The sequence below is a fragment of the Triturus cristatus genome, chromosome 7, assembly GCF_964204655.1.
Source record: "Triturus cristatus chromosome 7, aTriCri1.1, whole genome shotgun sequence".
NCBI classification, from domain to species: Eukaryota; Metazoa; Chordata; class Amphibia; order Caudata; family Salamandridae; genus Triturus; species Triturus cristatus.
Window position 1 is genome coordinate 1854039648 of NC_140590.1, and position 26465 is coordinate 1854066112.

Consider the following 26465-nt stretch of genomic DNA (forward strand, 5'->3'; position numbering starts at 1 on the left):
ACAAATAAAAGGCTACTTTTTTCTTGATAAGGTAGCCATGTACATGGACAGTGGCCAACCATGACTTGAATTACTGAACCAAATTCACCTGCTCACTCAGCAATCTGACCAGGGAACACCCCATGCAACCACCCATTGGTTTTTACACAGAGAAGTTGACAAAGATTTTCCCCAAATTCGAGTGCCTCCTTGAGGCAGGCGTAACAACAAGAAATGTTTTCACTTCTCTTCGAGTTTTCCACATTGCACCTTGCACTATGATGCAAGGGTGTCTGCGATGGTGCATGGCGTCTCAAGTGGGTCAGAGCAGAGAGAGAGGATAGCCGCATCTTAGTAGACGTGGGGCTGTACTGCTCTCCCAGTAGAGATTCAAGGGGGAAGACGAGACCTGGGGAGAAGCAGCATTGGACTAGAAAACGGGGAGCTAGGGTGATGTACAAGGAAAACTTTAAGTGTAAGGTCTCGAGTAGAAAGGAGCCAAGGGTTTACATGGGGAGGAGGGCTGAATTGTAGTAGTAAAAAAGAAAAGATGCAAGGGTGGGACTGGGAGAGCCGTGGAGGGTAAGGAAGAGCTGACATGGAGAAAAAAGGGCTAAAGTATAGTAAGAAAAAGTGAAAAACAGATAAAGTAATGTGAGGATGAGACGGAAAGGCTGAAAAGAAATCGATTTGGAGAGGGAGAGAAGCCCATGTAGAGTTTAATCAAGCACGTTCAAATCAAATGGTAATGAGTTCCAGAGAGCAGGAGCTGCTCCAGAGAAGGAGTGTGTGGAAGCTTTGTAGGAGTTTGATTTTGTAGTTTCTTGACTAACCCTATCGATACCCCTCAAATTTTTGGCACAAGCAGAGATTTTAAGAGAGGCTCTTAGATAATCCAGAGGCAGATGGTGGCTGGCCTTTCAAGTGAAACCCGCTGTCAGACCACGTTCGGTGGCCATCAATTAGACAGAGGCTATGGGCCCCAACCATGGTGTTTGAGGTATCTTGCCACTGGTGTCCTGGGGTCTATCCTACTATGGCGGTGCAAACTGAGCCAAGTACAATCCTTTCTGCACTTAACTCTCAGGGTAACGAGTGTAAGCAAGCCAGGCTTCTCAGGGCGGTAGTATTGGGGACTAGACCTATGACCTCTACAGTTAACCAACAGAATCAATAATGTATTGTCCAGCCCAGTGCTTCTCTTTTATGGAAAATAAAGCACTTTTCTCTCACAGCCACACTAAATACTGCATTCGCATTTAACAATAAAGTGCAGTACCTCCCCCCCTTTCGATGTCCTCCCTATCTGCAAAAGTCAGAACTCTGTGTCTGTAGTCGCCAAAACATTGTGGCTTAGGCATCAATCAATCACTGAGGTAGCTAGTGTCACATATTCTCATTGGTCCAAGGTCACAAAGTTCAGTGTGTGTCTGTAAGCCAGTCTTTGGTCCTGCAGGCTAAGCTCCATGTTTATCGACAGAGCAGTAACAGGGTGAAAGATGCAGTTCATGCTTGCAACGTCACATAGATGTCTCCTCTCCTGAAGGGCAGCAGCGGCAGCTTCGCATTGGGATAGTCTTTGCGTCTTCAGCAGAGGCGGTCTTCCCTGCCAGTTGCAGTTTGGAGTTCAGATTTTGCAGTTATAGCCTACAGGCCATCTCATTTGCAGCGGTGGGTTTTCAGTGGTTGTGGTGTCTGGGTCGATCAGGGCTTCTTGTTTCGGCTGTGAGGCAGTTTAACCCTCACGGGATTCGGCAGCACCAATCTTTCGAGCCCTCTGTGGACTGTTGTATATGTCATACTCACACACATACTTGATCTTTAACAGTCTTTGTGTGGCTCACACAGGAACCACAAAGAGTGGCTGGTGTATTTCCTCAGACGACAGGTCACTTCTTGTTTCACTCCCAGGAACCATCAGCTTAACTGAGTGCTTCACATGCAGGACACATCCTGTGCCTTTCCTGGACAATCTCTCCTCTTCAGGGCTAGGTGTGCTGCATCCCTCTCTAAGCTGGGAGGCAGGATTCTGGGCACTTAAGGCAGACCCTCAGCTCTGCCAGCAGAAAGTGCAGACGGAGGCGATGGGAGACTGGCTGCCGAGCCGGCAGAAGCCTCTTCAAGTACTCTGCGGAGCACTCCCTGCCATGATCAAGAAGAACTGGAACAATGGTGGGTGGATCCATTTTTATCACCTTTTCCAGAGAGGAATTAGAATCAATGTCCAAGACTTCAGAACAAGTTATGCTTGGTTCTCTTTTAACTTCTTCATTCATCTTAATTTCGACGATTGCCATAAAAGTAAAAAATACATACATGAAAAGTATAAAATAAAATATTCATTTGCCCCTTCTGAAAAATTGTCTTAGTTAAAATAATCCAAGATAAAACAGGTATTTAAACCGTTAACAACAAATCTCCTAAAGTGCAAATGCAAATAACAGCGGAGGAACCATCATTAGTCCATTTTGGCCCAAGTGATCACCCCCCCCCTCTTAGTAGGGGCATAAATATTAAACTTGAGCTTGGGTACTGGAATCATAGGAACTGCTTACATACACCACATTGAAAACAGGAATCTTGAAACAGCAATTTCAAATAGAATTTTAAAGTGATGGTTCTCACACCAGCTAGCAATTGGTCTGGCTACGTGCGGAAGTATTCACAACATGGGCACAGAACTGGCTTGCGTCTACGGATCCTGAGCCGGCTTGAATCGTTTCTCTTTCAAATATGTTCAGGTTTCTCCTCAAATACAGTCTTTGTGCAACGTGATGGTTCTCACAGAGGATAACTATAGGGCTAGCTCGATGCAGAAGTATCCAAAACATGTCCACAGTGATGTGTGAGATCTCTGTAGCCATCTGTTATCAGCCTTCCTGAAGCAGTAATCAAGGACAGGCAAGAGTGTTAAATATGAATAAAAAATTTCTCATTTTGAGCACTGGCAGTTCTGAGGAAGAACTATTCAGCAGCCTTTCAAGAATAAGGACTTCACTGAATTTCTAAAGAAAGCCCATCTCTCTCACCACAGTGTCTCGTCCTCCACCCTCTTGCCAGAGCAATGCAGAGAACACACTTATTGGGGAACCTGTTCAGATCCTCCATCGTGTCCCTGCTAAACCAGTGGTATCCAATACAGATCCTACTGGACCCAGTACTCAAACTCGTACACCGCACAGGGCACTACCATACAAGTGTTACACACTTACTGCACATGCACACAGGATGCCGGCACAAGGTTCTGGGTTCACATAACTGCGGAACTGTAGCAGTAGGCCCACCTTTCCTTGGTACAGTGAAAAGGGGCTGCTCACACTACTGATTCACAACACACAATATGCTGCTACCACTGTTTAATGTGATACACCCATAGCATGGGCAGTAGTCCAAGGCCCCCTATAAGGGCATGCTCTTTGGATCCCACCAGGTCACACAACCGGTTCTGTACCTCACAATACCATGGAGAGGCCAACATCTCAGCACACACGCTAAGTTAGTGTGACACATGGGCCAAAATGAAAGTCGAGATATTAGTTTTGAATGCAGTCTGGCACTCAGGACAAGGGGTACATGGCTATTTACCATACATGGAAAATTCCCGACCTGACACGTCAACTTAAGTTTTATTCTAGAGGAAGCCAATGAAAGTTTTTTAGTAGAAGTGATATGTTATACTTTCTGGTTTCGGGTAGAATGCTGATCCCCAATGAAGAGCTTGACATGCTCGACATAGTGGAGTTTGTATAGTCAAGGGAAATTAGAACCCCCGGTGCAAGAGTCCTTAGAGTAAAGTAGTAGTTTATGTTTTTAGGGAGTGCAGGGATGTGCCTGATGAAAGAAAGGCACACTGCTTGGCATGATGAAAGCTCTGTCTTCAGCTTTAACAGTCTCATCTTTCTCTGTCTCAGATTTTTTCCAGTTTTTGAGCATCAGCACTCCGACAATATTATAAAGATCTGAATGATGTTTTGATTATAGATTAAACATTCCTTAAGAACACAAAGATCATACTAGAGCAAATAACAGGCAGACAGGTAATTAGAAATGCAGGGGTAACAGATCGATTGGTTTTATTTGAGTGGCTCAAACACCAAACTGGATCCCAACCCGCACAAGTATGACTGCAACTAGTTAATGGCTTGACAGACACAAATACAATGCATTTTATTCATGTTTTTTGAGGGAGTTGCTTTACATTTTTCCTAATTAAACCAATACTAATGCACAGAGCAAGACATTTTTCCAAAGTGCATTAAAATTCATCTCCTCTATTAAGAAAGCCAGCCTCTCTAGGACTTGAGGCTGCGATGGAACACAAGATACATTCAGCACGAAGATGAACCTGAAACCATTTCAGGGATGTGCTTGCATTCCCATTTTTGGCACATGGGTTAAGTATTCTGATATCTCCGACAGCTAGGACTGGAGCATGGAGGTTTCTTAAGAATCTTCTAAATCCCCTCTGCAGGCTGTACACTTTTGGTGGGGCTGTTGATCTCTATTTTGGATTTCTGGGCAGCCCATGGTTTAGTATTGCTATGGCACAATGAAGCTCAAATGATTTTCTTCATGTTTCATTAAAGAGAAATGTATTGTCTGTGCTGGAACTTATACATTCGTAGATGAAACGTCCCATACATACACCGTGAACGTACAGTGCAACAAAGGACCAGCTAGCTCTACTGTCTCTTTTTGAAATACAATCACCTGCATCCTCAATAACCCATTCTACCTGTATGTGGCCTCTGACACTTCTGGGTGTGGATGGACAAAATTATCCCACTTTTCACTCGAATTTGACCATCACTAGATGTGGCTCAAGACAAGCGGGATTCATCAGATTCACTTGTGTCAATACACAGGGTTGAATAATACATGTATCATCACATTCCTGTTTCATGAGGGGCAGGGAACAACTCACCTTATGCACTGTTCGATTGCATTGTTTGGGTTGGAAATTGCTGAATATAAGTACCGTTATACTACTGTCCAAAGAATGTTCTCAATGTGTGCCAGGGAGAAGTGGGTGGAGGGTGTTGGACATCTGCGTCTTGACGAGAAATGCTCTTTGGCATCCTCCGTCACTACATCAGTTTACATCAGTGTGAAATTCTAATCAACATCTTTTCTGTCTTCAACTCGTTTCCTTTAGGATACAAAAACCAGATTGGTTGTATTACGCTTGAACAACACAAGGTGTGACATAGCCAGTTTCTTGCAACTGGTAATGGTCTCGCTGTCAGTGCAGAGGTTCTGGACTGAGCCTGACGGCAATGTGGAGCTGTATTGGCTTTTTAGAAATGTAACATAACAACATCATAGTCAATGAACCAATAACAAATGAACTGCTGAATACACAAAATGACAGAGCATTGTTAACCTTCTTCCGGTCACAACATGAATTTGAGAAACAAGAACATCTTTACTATTATTCTGTATTAAACCATGCTACTTCCTCTAAGATCAAATCACCCAGGAAACTGTGCATTATGCACCTTGACCCTCCTCTCAATCGAAAAACGATGTGAAATACACATAAACATCCGAATAGACTGCTGCCCTCGAGACATATCATCCAAACACAGATGTTTGTACTGTAAGTGATAGGCCTGAATCACTGCCCTTGTTGTACACTGGATTAGGTGACATCTACTTGTGCTCAGACTACAATTTCAAAGCTGAACTCCTTTGGGTGCTTTTTCTGGTGCCTAAGAAGAGAGTCCCTTCGACTCAATATTTTTCCACAATCTGCACACTCATGGGGTTTCCTGTTGGCGCTCTTATTCTGATGTCTCCCGAGAGTTGCTTTGTCATGCAAGGGTTTCACAAGTAAAGGGCGCAGGGGAGGTGTTTCTCTTGTGTGTATCTTCTGGTGTCTCGATAGAAGCCACTTTTTAGTGAAGCTTTTTCCACATGTCATACAATCATAAGTTTTTTTTTCTTTTTTGTGTGATTGCTGGTGCCTAGTAAAAACTCTCTTTTGAATGAAGTTTTTCCCGCATGCACTACAGTGGTATGGTTTATCTCCTGTGTGTATCTGAACTTCCTTATCATGGACTCCTAAATGAGATGGTGTTGATTGGTTAAGGTTTGTTCTTCCGTGTATTTTTTGGTGCCTGATAAGAAGTCTATTTCCACTGAAACTTTGCCCGCATTCACTACAGTCATAAGGTTGTTCTCCTGTGTGTATTTCCTGGTGTCTGACAAGAAGTGCTCTTTCACTGAAGCTTTTCCCACATTTGTTACACTGATGGGGTTTCATGTCGGTGTGTATATTTAGATGCCTAAGAAAAATTCCCTTTTGACTGAAGCTTTTTCCACATTGAATACATTTATAAGGTTGTTCCCCTGTGTGTGTTCGTTCATGTCGAACACGTTTTGACCTTGCAGAATATTCTTTTTCACACTTTGCGCATGCATAGCGCCCATGTTCACATGGTGTTCTCCCGACTCTGACGTAACGGACATTCTGACACACAGTCCGTTCATTTTCAGGATATGAATATGGGCTCAAACTTTGCTCTGCATTGAGATCACATTGCTGAACACCAACACTGCTAACAGCAATCTTGGGTACACTGTAGGCATCTGATCTTTGAGTACAGTCTGTTCTCTTACGTAAATAAGTATGTTGATTGCAATCACTTTCTTGTTGAATTATTTTTTCTCTCAGTGCCTGATCAATTTCTGGCAACATCGGATGCATTGGGTGTATTTTTCGCTCAGATGACTGGCTCTTTCTTGTTCTGAGTGTTTGTGTTGTAGTATTGAACAGTGTTGATTCATCATTGCATTTTGCTGACTTTCTTAAGCTCCGTTTGACCATGCTGTCATCACCTGTTGAGTTATGGTAAAATAACAGAATTAGCTTTCTCAAAGTGAAATCCTGTATGCTAAGAATTCATCAAGAGGTGTTCTACTCTAGAGTGTGTTGCTGCCATGACAAAAACGAACGTTTCAGTCTCTAGGATGAAAAATCATATAATCATGAAGCTCAGGTGCGTGGGCACTTGAGAGTAGAAATGTCAGGGTTTGCTGTAAGGTTGCCCAGTAACAGAGGATAATAGTAATATACACACACACACCCTCATATAATTTAAATATATAAATTAATCAGAAAATTAAAACTATATAAATATTTTCAAATGAAACCCCAGAGGGTTAAAGAACATCCAAAGAACCCGAATAAAGCATCACCCTTCACGACTGGGGATATTCCAGATTTGTTATAGATTAATTACATTTATAATGATACATGATATGTGCAAGAAAGTATTGACTCACAGAACCAAACCCTTAAGAGGATGTGATTCAATAAGGACACTTCAATTTCCAGTGGTTGTAAACCAAAGAGTAAATATTGCCCACAAATAAGAGCAAGCAACAAAATTGATCTCTTTCATGTGAAGGTGGAAGAGGATATTAATGATTTACGAAGGAAAAAGAAATGGAAGGAAAGGAAAAATATAACATTCAAGGACTGGAATGATATCAATGCCCTAAAGAACAATGAGTCACTAATTATAAACCCATATTATTGTAATGAACAAGACAATGTACTTATCTGCTGCACATGGACAGTTGGTAAATATAGCACATTATCAACAAATGAAAGAAAACTCCGCAAAACAAATGGAAAATTAATATCATGCATTGCTGATGAAGTGGCTAAATAGTGATCTCTTAGAATTGGAAGAATACCACTCCCTCTGCACTATGAATGAAAGGACACCATCTACTTTCTTCCTAAAATACATAAAGGTGCCCAAGGACTACCCAGCAGACCAACTGTAAGCTCCATAGCATCCCTCTTGGAAAACACCTCAAGATTCTTGGATTCATATGTTCATCCATATGTGACGAGTCTAATGTCACATTTAAAAGACAACTGATTTCTTAAAAAAAATAGATGGGATATCTTGGAAATCAAGGTACATTTTGGTAACACTGTATGTTATATCTTTTTACACATCAATAAACCATAAGGTTAGACTAGCTGTTTGCCACAATTTTCTAAGAAACAGATCAATTGAGTTCCTTGAACATACTCATTTGATAGTGGAAATGGTGCAATACTATCGCTACCATAATGTTTTTCTATTCTCTAACAAGAAATATTTAACACAACAGGGAACAGCAATGGGGACCTCCCCCGCCCCCACCAATGCAAATTTATTCATGGGGTGGTGGAAGAAAGATGTTGCCTGGTAGGAAAATGAACCATTCATGGCAAATTTTGTACTTTGGCCTAATTTTATTGATAACCTCTTTACCTTATGAGACGGCAAGTAATCAACATTGAAAGTATTCATATTGAAATTGAATGACAAAGAATTTAATATCCAATTTACCAAGGCATACAGTAAGAATCATATTGAATTCTGTCAGGACCAGAAGCTCTGATTATGCTTCTCTTTCTTTTACTCTTCAACATAGCAGCCAATCAAATTAAAGTTTCAAAAACACTACATTTCCCATGACGCCATACAGTCACATGATAACCATAGAGACCCAGCTGTATATAACCCCTTTGTAACAGTCCATCTTCCTCTTTCTTTGCTGCTTCGCAGCAAATTAAGTACCGTATTACTTATAAGCTCATAATGTGCTGCTTTGCGGTTATTGAATTTTGAGACTTAGTGTGCCTGTTTGTTTGCCTTGCAAAGTTCACTCATCCGTGCTTTGCTCTGGCATGCTTAGTTTTTTTCCTACATGACCCGCACGACATGGGAGCACAGGTTTTTATCTCAGCAGGGTGCTTTCTTGGCCCTCGGTTACTTGTGTGAAGCGGGAGAAGGGAAGTGAGGCTGTACAACTTCAGTCACGTGGTCCTCTTTCTACACCAGCCTCACTCTTTGACATATGTCCTACCTGGGAACAGGACAGCTCGGTGCCGACTGACTACACGAATCAGAGCGAGGATTGTTGCAGATGGGGCAGACCTTTGTTGGAGTGGGGCGTGGTGTTGTGCACAGCCCCCGAACAAAGTCAAGCTCCGAGCAGAGGGGCCCACATGGTGCACGTTGCGGACTGGAGGGGCCCTACCCATAGACTCAGCAATCAGGGCTGCTGGGTGGAAGAGATTGTGCACCCAGGAGGGGTCAGCGGAAGGCCCAGCTGGCTCGATGCGAGGGTGCAGACCAAGCAGGAGCCGAGGAGAGGAAAGGCGCCCTGTGGCAGCCATTCCTAGTCCGAAGCCCAAGGGTTTTATGAAAGCGGCACAGCCATGACTGGATGTGGCTTGCTGGAGGACCGGAGCTTGTGCCTCACAGCCTACACACCTACTCTCCTTTTGCTCTGACTAACCCGCTGTCCACTGTTTGCCACCTGCAACTGCTATCTGCTACCTGCCACTAGCATCATCACCCCTCCAACTTCTCACACTGGATAACATTGTGATAGATTGCAATAAGCCGCAAAGAGCTGCCACCATAGAAGGGGCACACCAAAGGTGCAGAAAATTAATGAAAAGTAAAAAGGATACATTATTTTTTAAAAAAACGCTTTAGCTCACCAGAGCCACCACCTCCACTGAGTGCCTTGGCCACTTGGGTAAAAGCTACAAGCTACAACGAGGATTGCGCTGTAGATGCTTGCAGGGGGAAGTCAGACCAAATCTGCAACCAGCAACAGCAATTATAATAACAACCGATCAACCACCCAATTAATTAGCAATTAACCCAAAGATTAACTAGCAATTAACCCAAACGTTATACATTCAAATAATAAAGAATGGAAACGGAAGGAAAAGTAGCCAGTGGCAGCAATGGAGTGCAATAGAGAGCTGCTAATTCAGCGTACAACATCTGGTACCGAGAAGCGAAAAATCCACCTCAAATCACAATTACGTAAGCCACACCTGGAAGCTGCTACTTTCTGTGCTAACTGGAAGCTCTTATATTGGCTGTTTGAGAGCTCCAGCCAATATATGGCTGGTGTGAGCCAAAAGCCTCACACCAAAGCTGTTCAAAGACATCCCAACAGTCAAAGGAGGTGAGAAAAGGGAAAAAAGGGGATGCAGCGAAATGTAGGACCAACGTAAAAGGCGGACATACAGCGCACAGGAGAGGAGCGCCAAGGGCCCGTAGAAAAAACTCGAGACAACAGACCAGAGTCTGGAATCAGCGACATCCAAAAACCGAATTCACAGGTATTACATGAGGAAAAAGGCCGGCGTGGAAGAAGATATAAGCCCCCCACTCCTGCAGATAGCTGGTTCAGTAATAAAGCCTTTACATCTTCAAACAGCACAACCAGTAGAGCCAGCTTTAAATCAGAGGCGCAAACCATCGGGAAGATGGCTGAGATGGTCGAGTTGGCAGATTTAGTAGGGACTGAAACAGAAAAAACTAGTACCCAAATAACTTCCAGGGACAAGGCAGAGGTCCACGAGGCCATGGAGATCACCTCAATAATGACTGGGGTGATGATAACCCTGGCAGAAGAAAAATCAGAAAGAAGGAAATGTACTGATTATATCGAGCATCGCAATATGCCAGGCACTGAGGTAGTGGTAGACGTCATCAAAATTTTGTCCACAATTAATAATGGGGAAACCAAAACAAAGGCAGACACTGAGGATACAGAGGCACAAGGCCCAAATGACATCAGCGAGCACATGCAAAAAGAAGGACATCATTTTGTAAGGATGCAGTCCAGGCAACAACTCTCAGTGGAAGCAATGATCCCCCATCCGGAGAATTAGCAGTATGATACGCCACAGAATCTGGCCGCTAGGAGGCCAAAACATATATGCTCAACTCCGCTAGGTAATCGTTGGTTGGAGCATTGGCATCAATCATCGGAATCAAGCCTAGCTGATATGGCCAGCGAATACAAACAGAGAAATATAGAAGCTAAGGCAGGCCAAACACATGCGAAAAGCCATCTGCTGAACCAGACCTTAATAAGTGAGGAAGCCCCTGACAGATCATAAATACTATAAACGATTCCCAGTAAGCAGCAATTAAAGCACTTACTTGGCAATCACATACATTGGAAATACAACTGGATCTGACACAAATGCTCGCAGAGTGTGCTCTCGATTGACAAGAAGATTGATGCGCTTAATACAAAAATAGATAATCTGTTTAACAAGAGCAAGAGTAGCACTGCAACTGCAGACAACACAAACAAGGCTATAATCCAGAAACTAACCTCCCTTCCGGATCTTCTGATAAAACATGATAAATCAATGCAAACTTATCCATTAAAGCAAGCCGCAGAGTGTGAGGATTACTATGCAACTAGCGACAGGAACCAAGAAGGAGAATGAACCACAAGACTGATACTTGATCTACATTTACATTTACATTTACATCTACATAGGGCAGACAGTACAACCACTTAAAGCGCAAATTAGCCAACATAGAAGTAGAAAACGCTGCTTAGTTGAGAATTCACCACTGGTTCAACATTACAAAGAAAATCCCATACTCCAGAAGAATTACGTTGGCAGGTCATCGAAAAAGCTAAGACCCTACAGAGAGGAGGCAATATGTCACTGATGTTACAAACCCCAGAATGTAAATGGATCAACAAATGTGACTCCATCCGTAAGGGTCTTAAAAGCCTTGAGGAGTGGCGTAAATTCATCAGCTTACATTAAAGATACTAGGTTGTAACACGACACCGCCATGGTTCAGAGTGTACTTGGTCTCGGAAGAGTGATCCTTATATATTTTTGTGTTCAGAGCATAAGTGTAGTGACTCACAATTGATACTATTTTGCAATAGTCTATGTATACTTGACTGTCTTTTCCTTAACTACGCTCAAATTGAGATGTATATAAAAAATCCCCTCTGAGCACTAGGGGGCATATTAGCAGGGGCAATATCGCCGTTTTAGCGGGACCTTTTCCTGCTAAAGCGGCGATAATTCTATCGCCCTATCAGCAAGCTGTCGCTAACGACAGCTTTCTGACGAACGCGACCAGTTTGGGTGCCGCTTTGCATGTCAGCGAAATTTATCACTAATGACATGCAAAGTAGGCGTTCCCGACCAACAGACTTGGTAAACAGCAGCTAACAGGCCTATCGCCTATTAGCAAGGAGGCCCTGGCCAGCGACGTGAAAAGTCGCGCTAACCGGGGTCATCGCCGGTTTTTTAACACCTGCTATTTTACTGACTTAACCATACCTAACATGGGGGGTGGATTATGCTGATACGACCACAGGGTCGTATCAGCAAGGTTTTCCCCCTTCCCCATGCAACATCGCTGGTTTTGTTGCGATGTTGGCCCTTCCCTCCCGCTACTGCTGGAATATTTATCGCCATAGCGCTAATTGTTGCTAATACAGCGTTAGCGAGGCGATATATTAGCGCGGTCTGAGATATTTATCGCAGATTGTTGTTTATATGGCCCCAAGTTTCTAAGTACCAATGCTTTGTCCCAAAAATTGTATGATGAATGTTATATTAATCAGAAAAATTGTTACCAGTGTGTTTCAAGTAAGATCATCGTGCTAAGAATTTTTGTCCGACAAATTGTATGATGAATGTTATATTAATCAGAAAAATTGTTACCAGTGTGTTTCAAGTAAGATCATCGTGCTAAGAATTTTTGTCCGACAAATTGTATGATGAATGTTATATTAATCTGAAAAATTGTTACCAATGTGTTTTTAAGTAAGATCATCATGCAAAGAACTTCACCTCACCATTTTTATTGATTCCCGGTATTGTACTGTATCCCGGTACCAATAGGTGAATGCACAACTTTTTCATCTATGAGACTAGGAACATTGTGGCGCACTTAACAAATGGGGATTATCATACACTTTTCATGCCCCCCCGCCAATATGGGCACTAAGCCTTTATAGACTATCGGATACTCCACTAGAGTCAACATGGTTCTCCAAGTTTTAATCCTGCCCGCTGATGCTTGCTACATTGCTGGATGGCAGCATGAGTACGACTCCATGCCTGATCATCCGCATATTATTAAACACATAGTACATGTGGTTTTCCGATGGTACACATGGTTGATTTGATCATCCATAAGACTACTGTAGTCTCCACCCACCATCAGTACTTCAGTTACACGATGCCGTTCTGATGCATTTGTTCCCCTGGAGTTTAGTAGATTCTGTACTATCATATATGTAGACTCTAGACTATAATTCTGAATGGGTCCTGATAATAACACCTGTAACATGCTCATAAGACCTAAAGTGTTAGGACTTGAAGGAATATCCTTTTCTCTATAGTCACTCTAATATGGCCGCCATTCCATCTGTACTCACACATACTTCGCACATAGCTGGATACAACACTTTAGACCATTGTTCCTTGCCTTGGTCGTGGCACAGCACAGTGTAGTTGGTGACTCGTTCTGATTACACCGGATCATGGGTTATATACTTCATTAGACAGTCTAAGATGGCCGCCATCGTTACTGACTTTTTTTTAAACGGGAGAGTCATATTACATTGAATAAACTCCAATCGATTGAACTGACAAATTAATCGCATCAGGGATCTAGTAGTATATTTCAATCACCAACTGTTCCGTTTTCTATTAGTCACTGTATAATATGTCACTGTTGGTTTTGGTCACTACCCTGGGGCACAAAAGGCACTTGGATTATTTTTTATCTTGTATATAGTGTGAATACACAGTAATTGCTGATACCCCATTTTTTTTTCCTTTTTATGATTATTGTTAAATTAAATAAAAGTTATGCCTAACTTTGGCTGAAGAGGACTTGAGAATTTTTTTTTTTTTTGTGGGCTTCACCTTTTGTAATTTAGATTTATTCTATGTTCACCTAATCTAACTACAATACTATAGTTGTTGTAAGGAAGGAACACACCTCATCATATCCATCACATCAAATGTTCAAATGAGTTCCTTGTGAACATTGTTTTTTGGCTAACTAATATAAAAATAGATCATCTGTTAAACAGGAGCAAGAGTAGCACTTCAACTGCAGACCACACAAACGAGGCTATAATCGAGACGCTAACCTCCCTTCCGGATCTTCTGATAACACTGATAAATCAATGCAAACTCATCCATTAAAGCAAGCCGCAGATTGAGAGGATCACTATGCAACTAGCGACAGGAACCAGGAAGGAGAATAAACCACCAGAAAATGGGAGTGCACAACTAGACCAAAAAATACAAGAAACCAGCAGCGAAAAGTTCTGTGACATAAGCAAGAGGATCCCCCACTCTAAAATTCCAATGCATTCACAATCCAGTGACGAAGAAATTAAACGCGACTAGCCCCTAGCACAAGCCAAGGTGAACAGTAGCACCACAGAATGCAAGAACAAGACAAAGAGTTACTCCATTTAATAAGGCAGAACTAGAGGCGAAGACGACACAACTGTCGCACGGACAAAAAACCAAAAATGCGCAAAGGATATAAGGCCAATAAGAGGAAAAATAAAGCGTTTAGCAATGTTCACAAAGAGCTACAACTGCCACCATTGAGCAAGCTAGAAAAGTAGGAGGATAATACAGATACAAAATCAGAAGCCTTGAAGATCTACTCCATCTTCCTCCCAAAGACATGGACTACCTGCGCATTTGAAGAAGACATAGAACACGAATGTGCCGGGGCAAGAGTAGAAACATTTAAAACACCAACAAATATTGGATCACAAACACAGCCAGGACCTTTGGTGAAAAGGGAAAGCAATACCCAGACTGGTCCCCAAATCGTTTCACAAATTAGTGCATTCGCATATACAGTGAACAACAACCTCTAACGGCGAGGCCCTTATACAAACAAGCTCTTGCACACCGAAAACTTTAACCATGCAACAAGCGATAGAGCATGAGAGAGGAACATGCACAAGAAGGAAAATATTGGAAACACAAGAGCAAAACAACCCAGACCAGCCAGAAGTGCGGAGCCAGGGACGGACAATTCCAACATCTGGGTTACAAGCGGAAATAGAGCACACTCAAACACCCAACAGACTATGCACGGTAGTAGAGAATGAGCAAGCTTTGGCCAATAAAGTCAATATTCGAAAGGACATGTTATGCCAGTCCAAATCAAATGTCGATGGGTACAGATCTGATCAACCAAATACCAAGAAAAACTAAAGACATATCATTTAGCTAGATACGCTACTGGGGAAGGGAGCAAACGAGGAACATCAACCAACATGGGCATCCCCAACTTTAATATTCACCCCTGAATTTAACACAACAGGGGCATGGGACATTTTAAATAGAGCCAATATACTACACCTACTAGATTACATACCCCCCACCTACCTTACTATGGCACATCTAATCTCAGTCAAGTTTAAGTGCTATCCAGGTATCAGTATCAGCCAAAGAGAATCAACATTAACCGAGTGGTCTGACAATTCCAAAGCTCAGAACATTCTACGAGAAATCAAGCAATTTAAGGAGTGGGGGTATAGCAAGTAACAAACCAACGACAGAAAAATATCCGCATGTGCAGTCGGGGAGGCAGAATACAATAGGGCGCCTCAATTACAATCTTAAGAGGGACCCAAAAAAATACTTGCTCTCTTGGAAGGGGGGGGGGGGGGGGGGGGGGGGAGAGCATGATTAAATTCAATTGTGTAATAGCAAGAGTAACAATCTCAAGATAGAGGAGCAAACAAAACACAAATACCCAGAACAATTGGACTGGGCCTCGCTCCCCACGGCCCTTACAACTACAGGGCGGTCAAACTCATAGGGGAGAAAAGGGAAACCCCTACAAAAAAAGTGCCTTTAGGATAATTAATTGGAACGTGGCAGGCTTACTCTCCCTCTCGACAGATGATAAGACACTGGAATTTTTAAATACAGGTGACATTTTAAGTATGTAAGAAACCTGGTCGACCACTCCCATCTCTATTCCAGGGTTTCAAACTAGCTACTTACCAACACATTAAAAAAACCTGTTTGGAAGACCAATGGGCTGCCTCGCAATCTACGTGAAACTAGATCTACAAGTGAATATTAAAGAATGGATGAACGACTCCTGGGATATACAGGCACTCAATATAGATGGACTAGCACTAGACGTAAAATCCAAATCAATATCACTGATAAACCTGTATGCAAATCCCATTGAGACACAAAATTGGTCAAGGTGAAGAACATCAATGAACAAATGTACGAGTTACTTACCTTCGGTAACAATGTATCTGGTAGAGATGATTCTAGCCGCAGATTCCTTCACGTAGAATTATCCCCAGGCGCGAGACTGGATCCGGAAACTTTTTGCCACAGCATCCCTGCGCGCTAGGGGGCAGGGCGACACCACGCGACTCCGCCTAGGCGTTGTCCGCGTACGTGACGTCAGCGAGGTCACATAAGCCCCATCCCGGCGCGCCCACGTCAGTTTTCTCCGGAGAACTTTTCCGCGCCGCAACGCGGAGCCACCAGGCAAACTGTGGGAGCAGGGGAACAGTGGGCAAAAGAGTAGAAACAAAGAATGGAGACAAGTGACACCATAAGGAGCGGTGCAACACTGCAGCCTCCAAAGGCAGGGGCGGAATAAAGAACAGAGCAGAGCCCGAGCAGCCACCCTGCCAGCATGTAAACCGCCTTCCCCCCCTCCCCCAGGGACAGGGAACATATGTAAAAGCAGGACACTTGCAGCATGCCTACAACCCCCACCCGGAAATAGGGAAGGGGAGCCAGCCCCAGAACAGACAGGACAACAACAACAACCCTCCAAGCCACCCCAGCACAGAGGGTAACCATCCTCCAAGGAACAAGGGCAGGGCATGGCCAGGTGACCCCCAGCCAGACGACAGCAGAGGGGCAGGGACCGCCAGCAGCAAGAGGAAGGGAGGGAGGGCAGAGAGTGAAGGAAAACCCCCCCCCAAACCTGGAGTAGCTCGAGTAGCGGGGCACAGGAGCACCATAACCCCATCCTCCAGAGAACCAAGAGAAGGAAGGAACAGCAACAAGACGGAGCAACCCGCCAAGAGCAAAGGAATGCACTTGCAAGAGACACAGCCCCCCACCAGGAGGCGAGTGCCGAGACCAACCCACGGGTCCTTGCAGAACGGGGAGGAAGGGCTGGCCGTGAAGGAATCAGCGGCTAGAATCGTCTCTACTAGATACATTGTTACCGAAGGTAAGTAACTCGTACATCTGATAGAGACTACTAGCCGCAGATTCCTAAACGTAGAATAGATACCCTAGCAATACCCACGGGGAAGGAGGGTCTGCGAAAGTAACCCCCAGCCATAACAGGACAGAGGGTCACACAGGGGACCAGACCTGCGGACCGGGCAATAACCCGGCCCCTCCCAGGCAAGAGGTGCCCCCCACAAGCAGAACATCACCGACACCAGAGGGATGGAGGAAGAAGAAAAAAAAAAAGGAGGAGGCCTTCACACCCACGATAGAGGAACCAAGCACAGGCCAGAGAGGCCGAAGTACCCCACATCCCTTCAAGGCAATAAGCTTCCCTCCAAAGCCTGGGGGAGAGCCCAGAGCGCCCAAGGAAACGAGGGAAAAGAAGGCTAGGCCACACCAGATGGAAGGCAACAGGCCAACCAGAGCGGCACTTACAGACAAGCCGCCAGAACACGAAAAAACAGCCCAGGGCCTCAGGAAGACTGAGTGGGCAACACCTGACAAGAGAGGGCACAGAATTATCCCAAGCAGGGAGAAGAGGAAAGGGCCGGACACACCCCCACGAGGGGCCACGCACACTCCCTCAAGAAGCAAAGCAACATACAGAAACGCCACGGATAACAGGCACCAAAGGGCCACCAGAACTCCCCAGCAGAGCGCAAGCTGTATAACAGCTACCACTACCCCACACAGGGTACGTTAAGTCCCAAGACATTGGAACGCTCATTGGAAGAACTTCTGCAACAGAGGAAAAACAAAAGAGCCACAGGGAAAACACCCCGCGAACGGCTTGACAATCAGCCCAAAGAAAAACAGAAGGCCTAATCTGTGGGCCAAGTCTGCGTAACAGTTCTAGCAAGAAACACAGCGAACAAGGGCCGTCCAGCAGCTAACATTGCCAAAGTCCCCACAATGAGGACTCAATGGCCAGAAAACACACTCCACCGCAAGAGCGACCGTCCCAAGAAGGACCAGAACTAGCTCAACTCCTCAATCACTGAGGAAGAGAAGGAGGAGGAGTATAAGGGGGAGGACGGAGCCACGCCAGGAGTCTTTGGGTGGCGGAGTCAGCTGGGGCATGGAACAACAGGCTACCATCAAACGGGAGATCAATGAGCCGTTCCCGGATATTTTCGAGAAAGACGCCGTCCCGAAGCAAAGCATGGCGATGGAGAGCGACTGAGGAAGCCTTGGCCCGGCCCAGCACCTCTGAGATGTCCAGAGCGGAGTGAAGGATAAACGGTGCCAGCTCCCGGCCATTCAACGCATGACGCCACAAGTCCACCTGAACAGTCTCCTTAGAAGTCGCGGACCTCAAAGTCTCAACCGAGTCCCTCAGACAAGAGGAGGCCCTAGCCAGGACACACAAGGTGTTCAGGGCCCGCAGAGTCACGCTGGTTGAGGCAAACAAGTCCAGCCAGCGGGCCTCCTGGGAGGGCGGAGTCAACAATGGCGGCAGGGAGTGAAAGGCAGTCCGTTAAAGAGGACCGGCGGCAAAGGGGTGGAGGGAAAGACACGCAGGGTCACGCAGCGCCGGAAGGAGCCGGTGTAGAAGGTGCTGAGGCACCGGATCCCCTGAGGCAGGACGTCCCCAAGCCCCCGTCAGGGACGAAAGGAGCAAACTCTCAAAGGGAAGCAAGATCTACCTCCCAGCAGAGCCCTGTTGGAGAACCTCCAAGAGATGATGCGGCGAACAATGAGCAATCGGGTCACCCATTTGCAGAATATCCACAGCCGTGGACACCGCGTGAGCAAAGGCTGCACCCGCCTCTGTAGGGCCCCGCGGCGGAGAAAGCAGATCATCCCTGGGCGAGGCTGCAGACTAAGGCGGCCGTCCCTGAAGCCAAGCGGAACGGGCAGGGGCCAGACCTGGAAGGTAGAAGGAGCCGAGGAATGGGGGACCTGCCGCTCCTCCGGCGAACACTGCGGCCTAAGAAACGGCGGGGAGCCACCCTTCGGCGATGCCAGTGAAAAAGACACCATTTGGCGGCCAGTCTCCGGGGAGGACGACAGCAATATGCAGGCCGCCTCCGGAGAAGAGGGAGCGTCCGAAGACGAATCCACAACTCGCCGCCTGTCAGGAGCCGTAGAGTCCGCCGCCTGAGGCAGAGCGGTAACGCCAGCCTGCACCGAAGGAGACGCTGGATAGGGCTTCTCGAAGTCACACTGCGCCGGAGACCGGAGCGGGGTCGGAGTTGCAGTGGACAGGGGGTGGCGTCAGAATAGCGCCGACTCGACCTCCGCCGAGGCAGCCGTCTGCGTGGAGGAACGAGAAGGACCAGGGGAGTGACTCGAAGCTCTCCACCAGCCTCGGCCCAATAAAAGACATAGGTGGTCCGGCGAGCCATGCGGGGCTGCCAGGGCCGACCCAACCTCCGACTCGCCCTCCGACGAGGCAGCCGCCTGCGTGGTGGGACGAGAAAGTCCCGGAGGAGGGCGAGGGGTTTGCGCCCAGCCTCGACCCGGAGCGGGACGAGGAGAGTCCACCGACCCCTGTGGCGCCGCCCGCCCCAGCAACTGCTGGCGCTGTAACGGCGTCACCTTGGCCCTAGACACCTTGTCCAGGGACAGAGAAGGGCATGGGGATGCGACCCGAGCCCCGGCGACCTCACGCGACCTCACAGGGACTCCCGCGGTAGTTTGCAGCGAGGCAGAGACGCCATAGTGTGAAGGAGGGACCCCAGAGGAGCCGCACCCCAACAGCACCACATCCTCCGAACCTGATTCCGACCCAGTCGGGAAGGGGGGCAGAGCCACCGGCGGCGCCGCGGAAGCCCCGCGCAAGGCAAGGGAACCGCTGACGCCCCAGTAGAGGAAGAAGACGCCAGCGAGGCCTGCAAAGCCGCCGCGTATGTCTCCATCTGGACTCTCGACACTCCATCACCGGGAAACGGTGGGTAGGAGGACACGCCGGGCCGCATCACCAGCGGAGCGTACACGTCCCCGGCAGGCCAAAACCCGGCCCCGCGACAAACTGCAACACTTACCCACGGGTGAGCGACGCTTTCGCAACATCAGGGTAGGGCGATGACGACGACCACGGCCGTATCTGAAGCCGTCTGCCGAGGCTGATCGAGGGGAGGAGGTGTACCTGGAGAGACGCGCCGAGAGAAGTTTCATTCGGCGACTTCGGCTTCAACTGTTGGCATGCCTCACAATCCGCAGTGCCGTGATTCTCCCCCAAACACCACATACAAATGCAATGAGGGTCCATCGCCGACATAAGACGCTCACACGACGTGCAAGCTCTAAAGCCCGAAGGCATTCGCATGCTGTTCCACCAAGAGAAAGACAATGATGAAGAAAAAAGGGCCTGTAGCAAGACCGGATCCGCGTTGCACGCGGAAAAGGAAAAAACTGACGTGGGCGCGCCGGGGTAGGGCTTATGTGACCTCGCTGACGTCACGTACGATGCCTAGGCGGAGTCGCGTGGTGTCGCCTCGCCCCCTGGAGCGCAGTGATGCTGTGGCAAAAAGTTTCCAGATCCAGTCTCGCGCCTGGGGATAAATCTACGTAAAGGAACCTGTGGCTAGTAGTCTCTATCAAATAAAGGCATTTGTATATGAGTGTCCAGGAAACCAGTGAATAATGGTTCGCAACTTCAACACCCTTAAATTTGACCAATTCGAAACGACACAAGGAGGCCACAAAGAACAATTCTATAACCGTGTATCAGTGAATTCGATCTTTGGTCGGCGGCCCCAAGAGGGTCCACTGGGGCACCACAATCTACACTTATAAAGACATACCAGCCTTGGACTATATCTTCCTAAGCAAGGAGCTATTCAAGAGGTGCAGAACCAACACGAAATACATCGAAAGAACGATAGTGACAACCATCCGACCACCATAGATGTCAACATAGGTGCAAAGGTCTACAATAATTACAATCCAGCTGGTTGCAAGTCCGAAACAAATGTGGGCCTGCTGACTAAAAGAATTAAATGGGGCCCAACCAACATGATCAACTACGAAGGCTGGAAACACACCCTTACAACCTGGTCATGGGAACATAAAACAAATATGGCAGTGCATTGGTCCTCATTGCTAGACAAGCTCCACACGTCATTAATACAACAAAAACGAAGAAAATGTCAAGCAGTGCCGAAAATAGGTTGCTCGATTCGACTCCCAGGAACATAGAAGATCCTAGAGAGCAAAAGGCTGTATCGACTTGCAGAATAACAACACAGAGAAGAAAGGACCACAGCCACAGAATGTAAACTGAAAGAGGCTAGAAAACAACATAGAAAAATTGCATGAAGTCTGAAACAACAAGAAACACAGGAGCAATGGAAACATATATACTTCTTGTTATCGTCCAGCAAGTCTAGAAAATTCTGGGAATACGTAAATGGTTTAGCAACCATGCTGTACAGTAAGGAGAATGTTGTACCGGCCACTGCATGTGAGACGCATGTGGAAAAACGAAATGTAGACTCAGACAAAACATACAGTCTTTCCACACTGTCTAGTTGAAGAACTCCCTAGATGACCTAGAGGATAGTCAAATAATAGTAACTAGGGAGGAGATATTAAAGATACTGAAAAATAGCCGGAGAGACGGGCCCCAAGACCCAACGGCCAACCCGGGATCATCTTTAAAGAAGAACATTTTGGGCTCCATTGATTCTCAATCTGATAAACTAATGCTTTGCCACATCAGGTAGCATGGAAGGGCTTGATTCTCCACCTAATGCACAAAAAGGGAGATCCCACTCGACCTGAAAGCTACAGACTAATTGCCCTATTAGATGTGGATGGCAAAACCTTTGCCTAAGTGCTTCTACAAGAATTAGAACAAAGGATAATTGACAACAAAATCATTCCATCCTACCAGATAAACTTCAAACCCAATGCCTCGACTATAGACAACGTTACCGCCCTCACTTACTTGAGTGCCAAAGCTTGCAAAACAAATGCTCATCCTTTGTATGCTTGCTTTGTTGACTATAGTGTGGCATTTGACTGCATTGACCGTAATATCCTATAGAGAAAATTGGCAGAATACGGCTTCCCGAGACAACTGCTTGCAGCAATAGCAGCACAATATACATGGATACTTGGGTGAGGATCAAGATAACACAATCACACGCCACAGCGTGGATGCTCACCAACAGAGGTCTAAAGCAGGAAAGAGTACTTGCCCCAACTTTATTCAATTTGTATACAGCGGATCTTGGGGAAGAAGTATTGAAAGGCAAAACATTTCCACCCACACTAGACCAGATGAAACTCCCAATAATACAATATGCAGATGACTTGGTCCTGATGGATCAGACTCGCATCGGAATGAGGAGGGCCCTGGATATATCACACACATGCAACACACACAATGCTCTCCAGGTGAATGATAGCAAAACAAAAGTCCTGGTCTTTGGCCAAATTACCCAAAAATGCCAGCTCAAATAGCAACTCGGACCACTAAAAATAGATATGGCCTCCAAATACAATTATCTCGGAGTTTGGCTGATAGATACAAGAAAACAAACATTGCAGGCCAAGGCACTAGCTGTCGAAACTACGTACGCACTATCAAAGCTATACCACAAACTAAACACTCTGCTTAGGCAATTCAAAGAGTTATCGTGGCCAAACTTGCACCTGCAATAAATTGTGGCCACCTTGCTTATCCAGTAAGGTTAACATTAGAGCGCTACCTCACAGCCTCATATAAGAAATATTTTGTCATGCCAAACAATACTTGCCGCACACTATTCTGTCTGGAATTCAATCTAGTAAGCATAGATATAGTGTACAAAAAAGACAATCAAATGTCATCTTCAGGTGAGCTGGGCAGATCCTGAGTCTTTGTGGGGTGCTCTCAGGCAATGTTTTCAGACAAGAAAAGCGCTTGGGAAAGTACCTGGGCACAGCCGGATCAAGGTTAAATATGGACCCAGAGCTCTTGTTAGCTTTCGCAATCACTAAAGCACAACTAATCAATAACCTAAAGATACACGCAAGGATGGTTTAGCGGGAATTGGGCATAAATCAAGTAAGAAGCAAACGAGAGGAACAGAGGAGCTTGTAGCATCCCATGAAGCCTTCTTTTGCCAACCTTACCTGAGAGCAGCTATTGGAAAATACGCATTCAGAACTATCCTAGCAGTTAGGCTCCTAATAACGCCCATAAGGGAATACAGGGCACACTGGAAGAACGGGGCTCAGGCACAGGAGCAATGCAGGCTGTGCCAAGACCGCTCTGAATCAGTTGCCCACATTGCTACTGCTCGGAAAGCTTATTACAACAGAGACAAAGGTATTTAAGAACAATCTTTGTGCAGCATGGGATAAGAACATGTAAGGAGGAATCATTGCTCATTTACACCTCTGGGACGTCAAAGGATCTAGCACAGTTTGGCAAATTTTTCGCCAAAACCGTCAGGCTCCTACGAGAGATTAGACAAACAACGAGGGCCGCCCACCAGCGGCAAATTCTAATTTTATGGCACTTTCACTTGCATTTATTGTAGTATAGCTTTACTCATTTAGGCGTAACCAATTTACATAGGTGCAGTTCGGCCCAGTTAAGATCACATAAGTAGATGAAACACTAGACTAGTCTACTGCCCCTCTGATTCAGTATGACATCAGGTAATTGAGTATTATATAGCACAACATGGTCTAAATTTACAATGAAATCCAGGCTATTGTGCAGGGTTTCACACGGTCTGCCTGTTCAACTGCTCATTTGCATAAGCCTATCCAACCCATCTAAGTTTGCACATGGCATTCTGGCACTTTTTATATAGCGCTTAATTGAATTGAAAAATGAGATGTGTATTTGAATAGATTTTACGTTTGATTTAACCATGCCTGCAATATCCTCGTTTTGTATTAGCTATTTTAATGGATTTAACTGTCTAAATTAATTAAATTATAATTAGTTATAAAATTATAACTTTTGGGTGAGGTGTACAACACGTCTGTTGCCAGGGAGTCCGTTTTAATCAACACAATGCATAATGCACTTTTCGTGCAAGCGACAGCATGCAATTTAAGAATGTCATTTTTGCACATTGAATCAACTCTTACACGAGGCACTTATTAAGCTGCTATTTAAGAATGACGCTTGTGTGACAGTCCTAGTCAGCACACTGCATTTTATGGTCCCCGTACACTAGGCCTGGGTTTACATTGCTCATTTTACACACTGAATCAATATTCTAATTGTGCACATCTAATTAACTTCAGGTACAATTTATATTATGTTCCATCTTAAGAATGAAGTTTGGGCTTTTCTAGCTCTGACTAGCCTCATGAGTTCTGCATTCTCCAATGGTGTATACAGCTTTGACTATTTCCACACAAGGAATCAATGTTTGATGACATGTTAATCAAGACTCTTTTAATTTTAAAACCTGCTGTACTCTTTTATTATGCTAAAATTGTTATGGTTTTAATTAACTAAACAATAAAATGTACTTACCACTTACTATCTTTCTATACCAACGCTCGAGTACCAATGCGCACGTGCGATGACCAGATTCCTGCCTTCGGTTGTCGGAGGCTTCAATTGAACGCGGAGGAGGCAAATTAAGATCTCCTTTCCTTTGCTCGATGTTGTTTTCTCCCAGTTGACACCCTGTTGGAGCAAATAAGCCACAGGGTTGAATTAATTTGCATAGGCTATGCCTAAGGTGATTGCAGACCCTCCCTCCACGTTTTAAGAAGTTTAGCTTTACCCCTTGTGGCCTGCAGACAGGCTTTTGGGGTCCACCTACAGCACTCCGCCTTGATTGCTCTCTCTCAGATGTTGTCCTCCTTCCTCTGGCCTTCTGATCTGATCTTTTCATCCGGAGGCATTAATTGGTCTGCGGTGCACATTTTTTTTTATCATGGCTGAGTACTATGAGGAGGGATATTATTATGAGGACCCAGCTGGGTCTTTGGAGCTAGACTTTGTGGACACAATGGAAGCTGGGGTGCAGCACTCAGTAAACAATGCCCTGGTGAGAGCCATAGAACCCCTGAAGGGGCACCTATGCTGATATGTTGAGCAACAGGGTTGGCTGCCTCCCCCCCCCCCCATCCCCCCCAATCATGTGTAAAAGGTGGTCAGCTGTCCTTCCGAGCTAAAGCCAGCAGGAAAGCCCCTAAGAGACCACACACCATTTTTTTGGAGAGATTGGCCAGCACTGTGGCAATGGTGCTTCCACCACTCTCTCATCCCCCATTCCGACAACAGGTAATGATTCCAGTGCTTCTTCCTCACAGAGTTCAGACCACGGAGCCGAACCTTGTCCTAGCAAGTGTAGACGTAAGTCACGTTGTGTCGATCCTGTTCCTCAGGCTAAGGCTCTCACCTTCAAGCCAACCTAAATGATTCACTCAAAGTTCTCTATATGACTTCCACCTTAGGATGTGGCGGACTATGTCCAATCACATATCTACCTTGCGTTGCGATAAGGATGTAAGAGCGTGTCTGCGCTCTGAGCGTCTCCGGTCTGATCTCCTGGGCAACGTTACTGACACTACTGAAGTGAATACGACCCTCGTTACCTATCTCAATAAGTACTTAAGGACCCTAAGAAGGGTACAGATAGAGCCTGGCGTTTCTGTCAGGATAAGCTCCTCTACGTGTTTGGACCCCTCACCAAGATTCTAGAGTTAGGTTACCCAGCCAAAGAGTCAGCTATGGTCATTGACCCCGATGAGTAGGTCGGCTGGGCAAAGAGGGCTATTTGCCGATTGGGCAATGTAAACTGTGCTATTTCCAGCAAACGGCATCGAGCAGGATCAAGTCATTTCCACACAACTGGCAGAATCTTACACAAGATCCCTGGGTTCTAGAGACTGTTCATGGTTACAAACTGGAGATCTACAGCTCCCCGATGCATGGTCTTCCCCACACATGATGTCTTTTTCCCAACAAGAGCAGGATTTTATCTCCTCCAGGATTCAAACTCTCCTGCAAAAGTGTGCCAAAGAGGGGTTACTTTTCCCACCCGAATGGTTTTCTCAGTTGCGTCTTCCTGGTGGGGAAGAAAGAGGGTGGGTCGCCTTTGGTCTTAAATCCCAGAGATTTCAATGTTAGGATTGTTTACCGCCATTTTGAAGATGGAAGACATCCATCTCTTAAGGGGCATTCGTCTGAAGGGGTACTGGATGGTTCGGTTAGATTTAAAAAAAACGCCGATCTCTCCGTTCCTATTTTTCCGCTCCACAGACATCGTTTTCTTCAGTTCCTATGGTGCTGTCATTGTAATGAGTACAAGGTCCTTCCCTTTGGCCTCTCCTCCGCCCCTTGGTGCTTTACGAAGCTCCTGAAGCCAGTAGCGGAATACCTGAGGGCTCAAGGGGTATATCTTATTATCTAGCTAGATAACATCATTCTCCTAGCACAATGTCTACAGTTGGCTCTTACCCACTTGGAATGGACAATTCCCCAGCTTCAGGACCTCGGTTT

General features: G+C 45.7%; 1 protein-coding gene across 1 annotated transcript in view; it reads right to left on the bottom strand.

The window, feature by feature from the left end:
- Positions 1-4125: 4125 nt before the first annotated feature.
- The window catches only part of LOC146813456 (uncharacterized), a 550359-nt gene continuing 528019 nt past the window's right edge, over positions 4126-26465 (bottom strand). The window contains exon 16 of the mRNA XM_085615430.1: positions 4126-6819. Coding sequence (XP_085471556.1) covers positions 5642-6819 — 1178 coding nt within the window. The 3' untranslated portion in view covers positions 4126-5641. The remainder of the gene's footprint in view (positions 6820-26465) is intronic.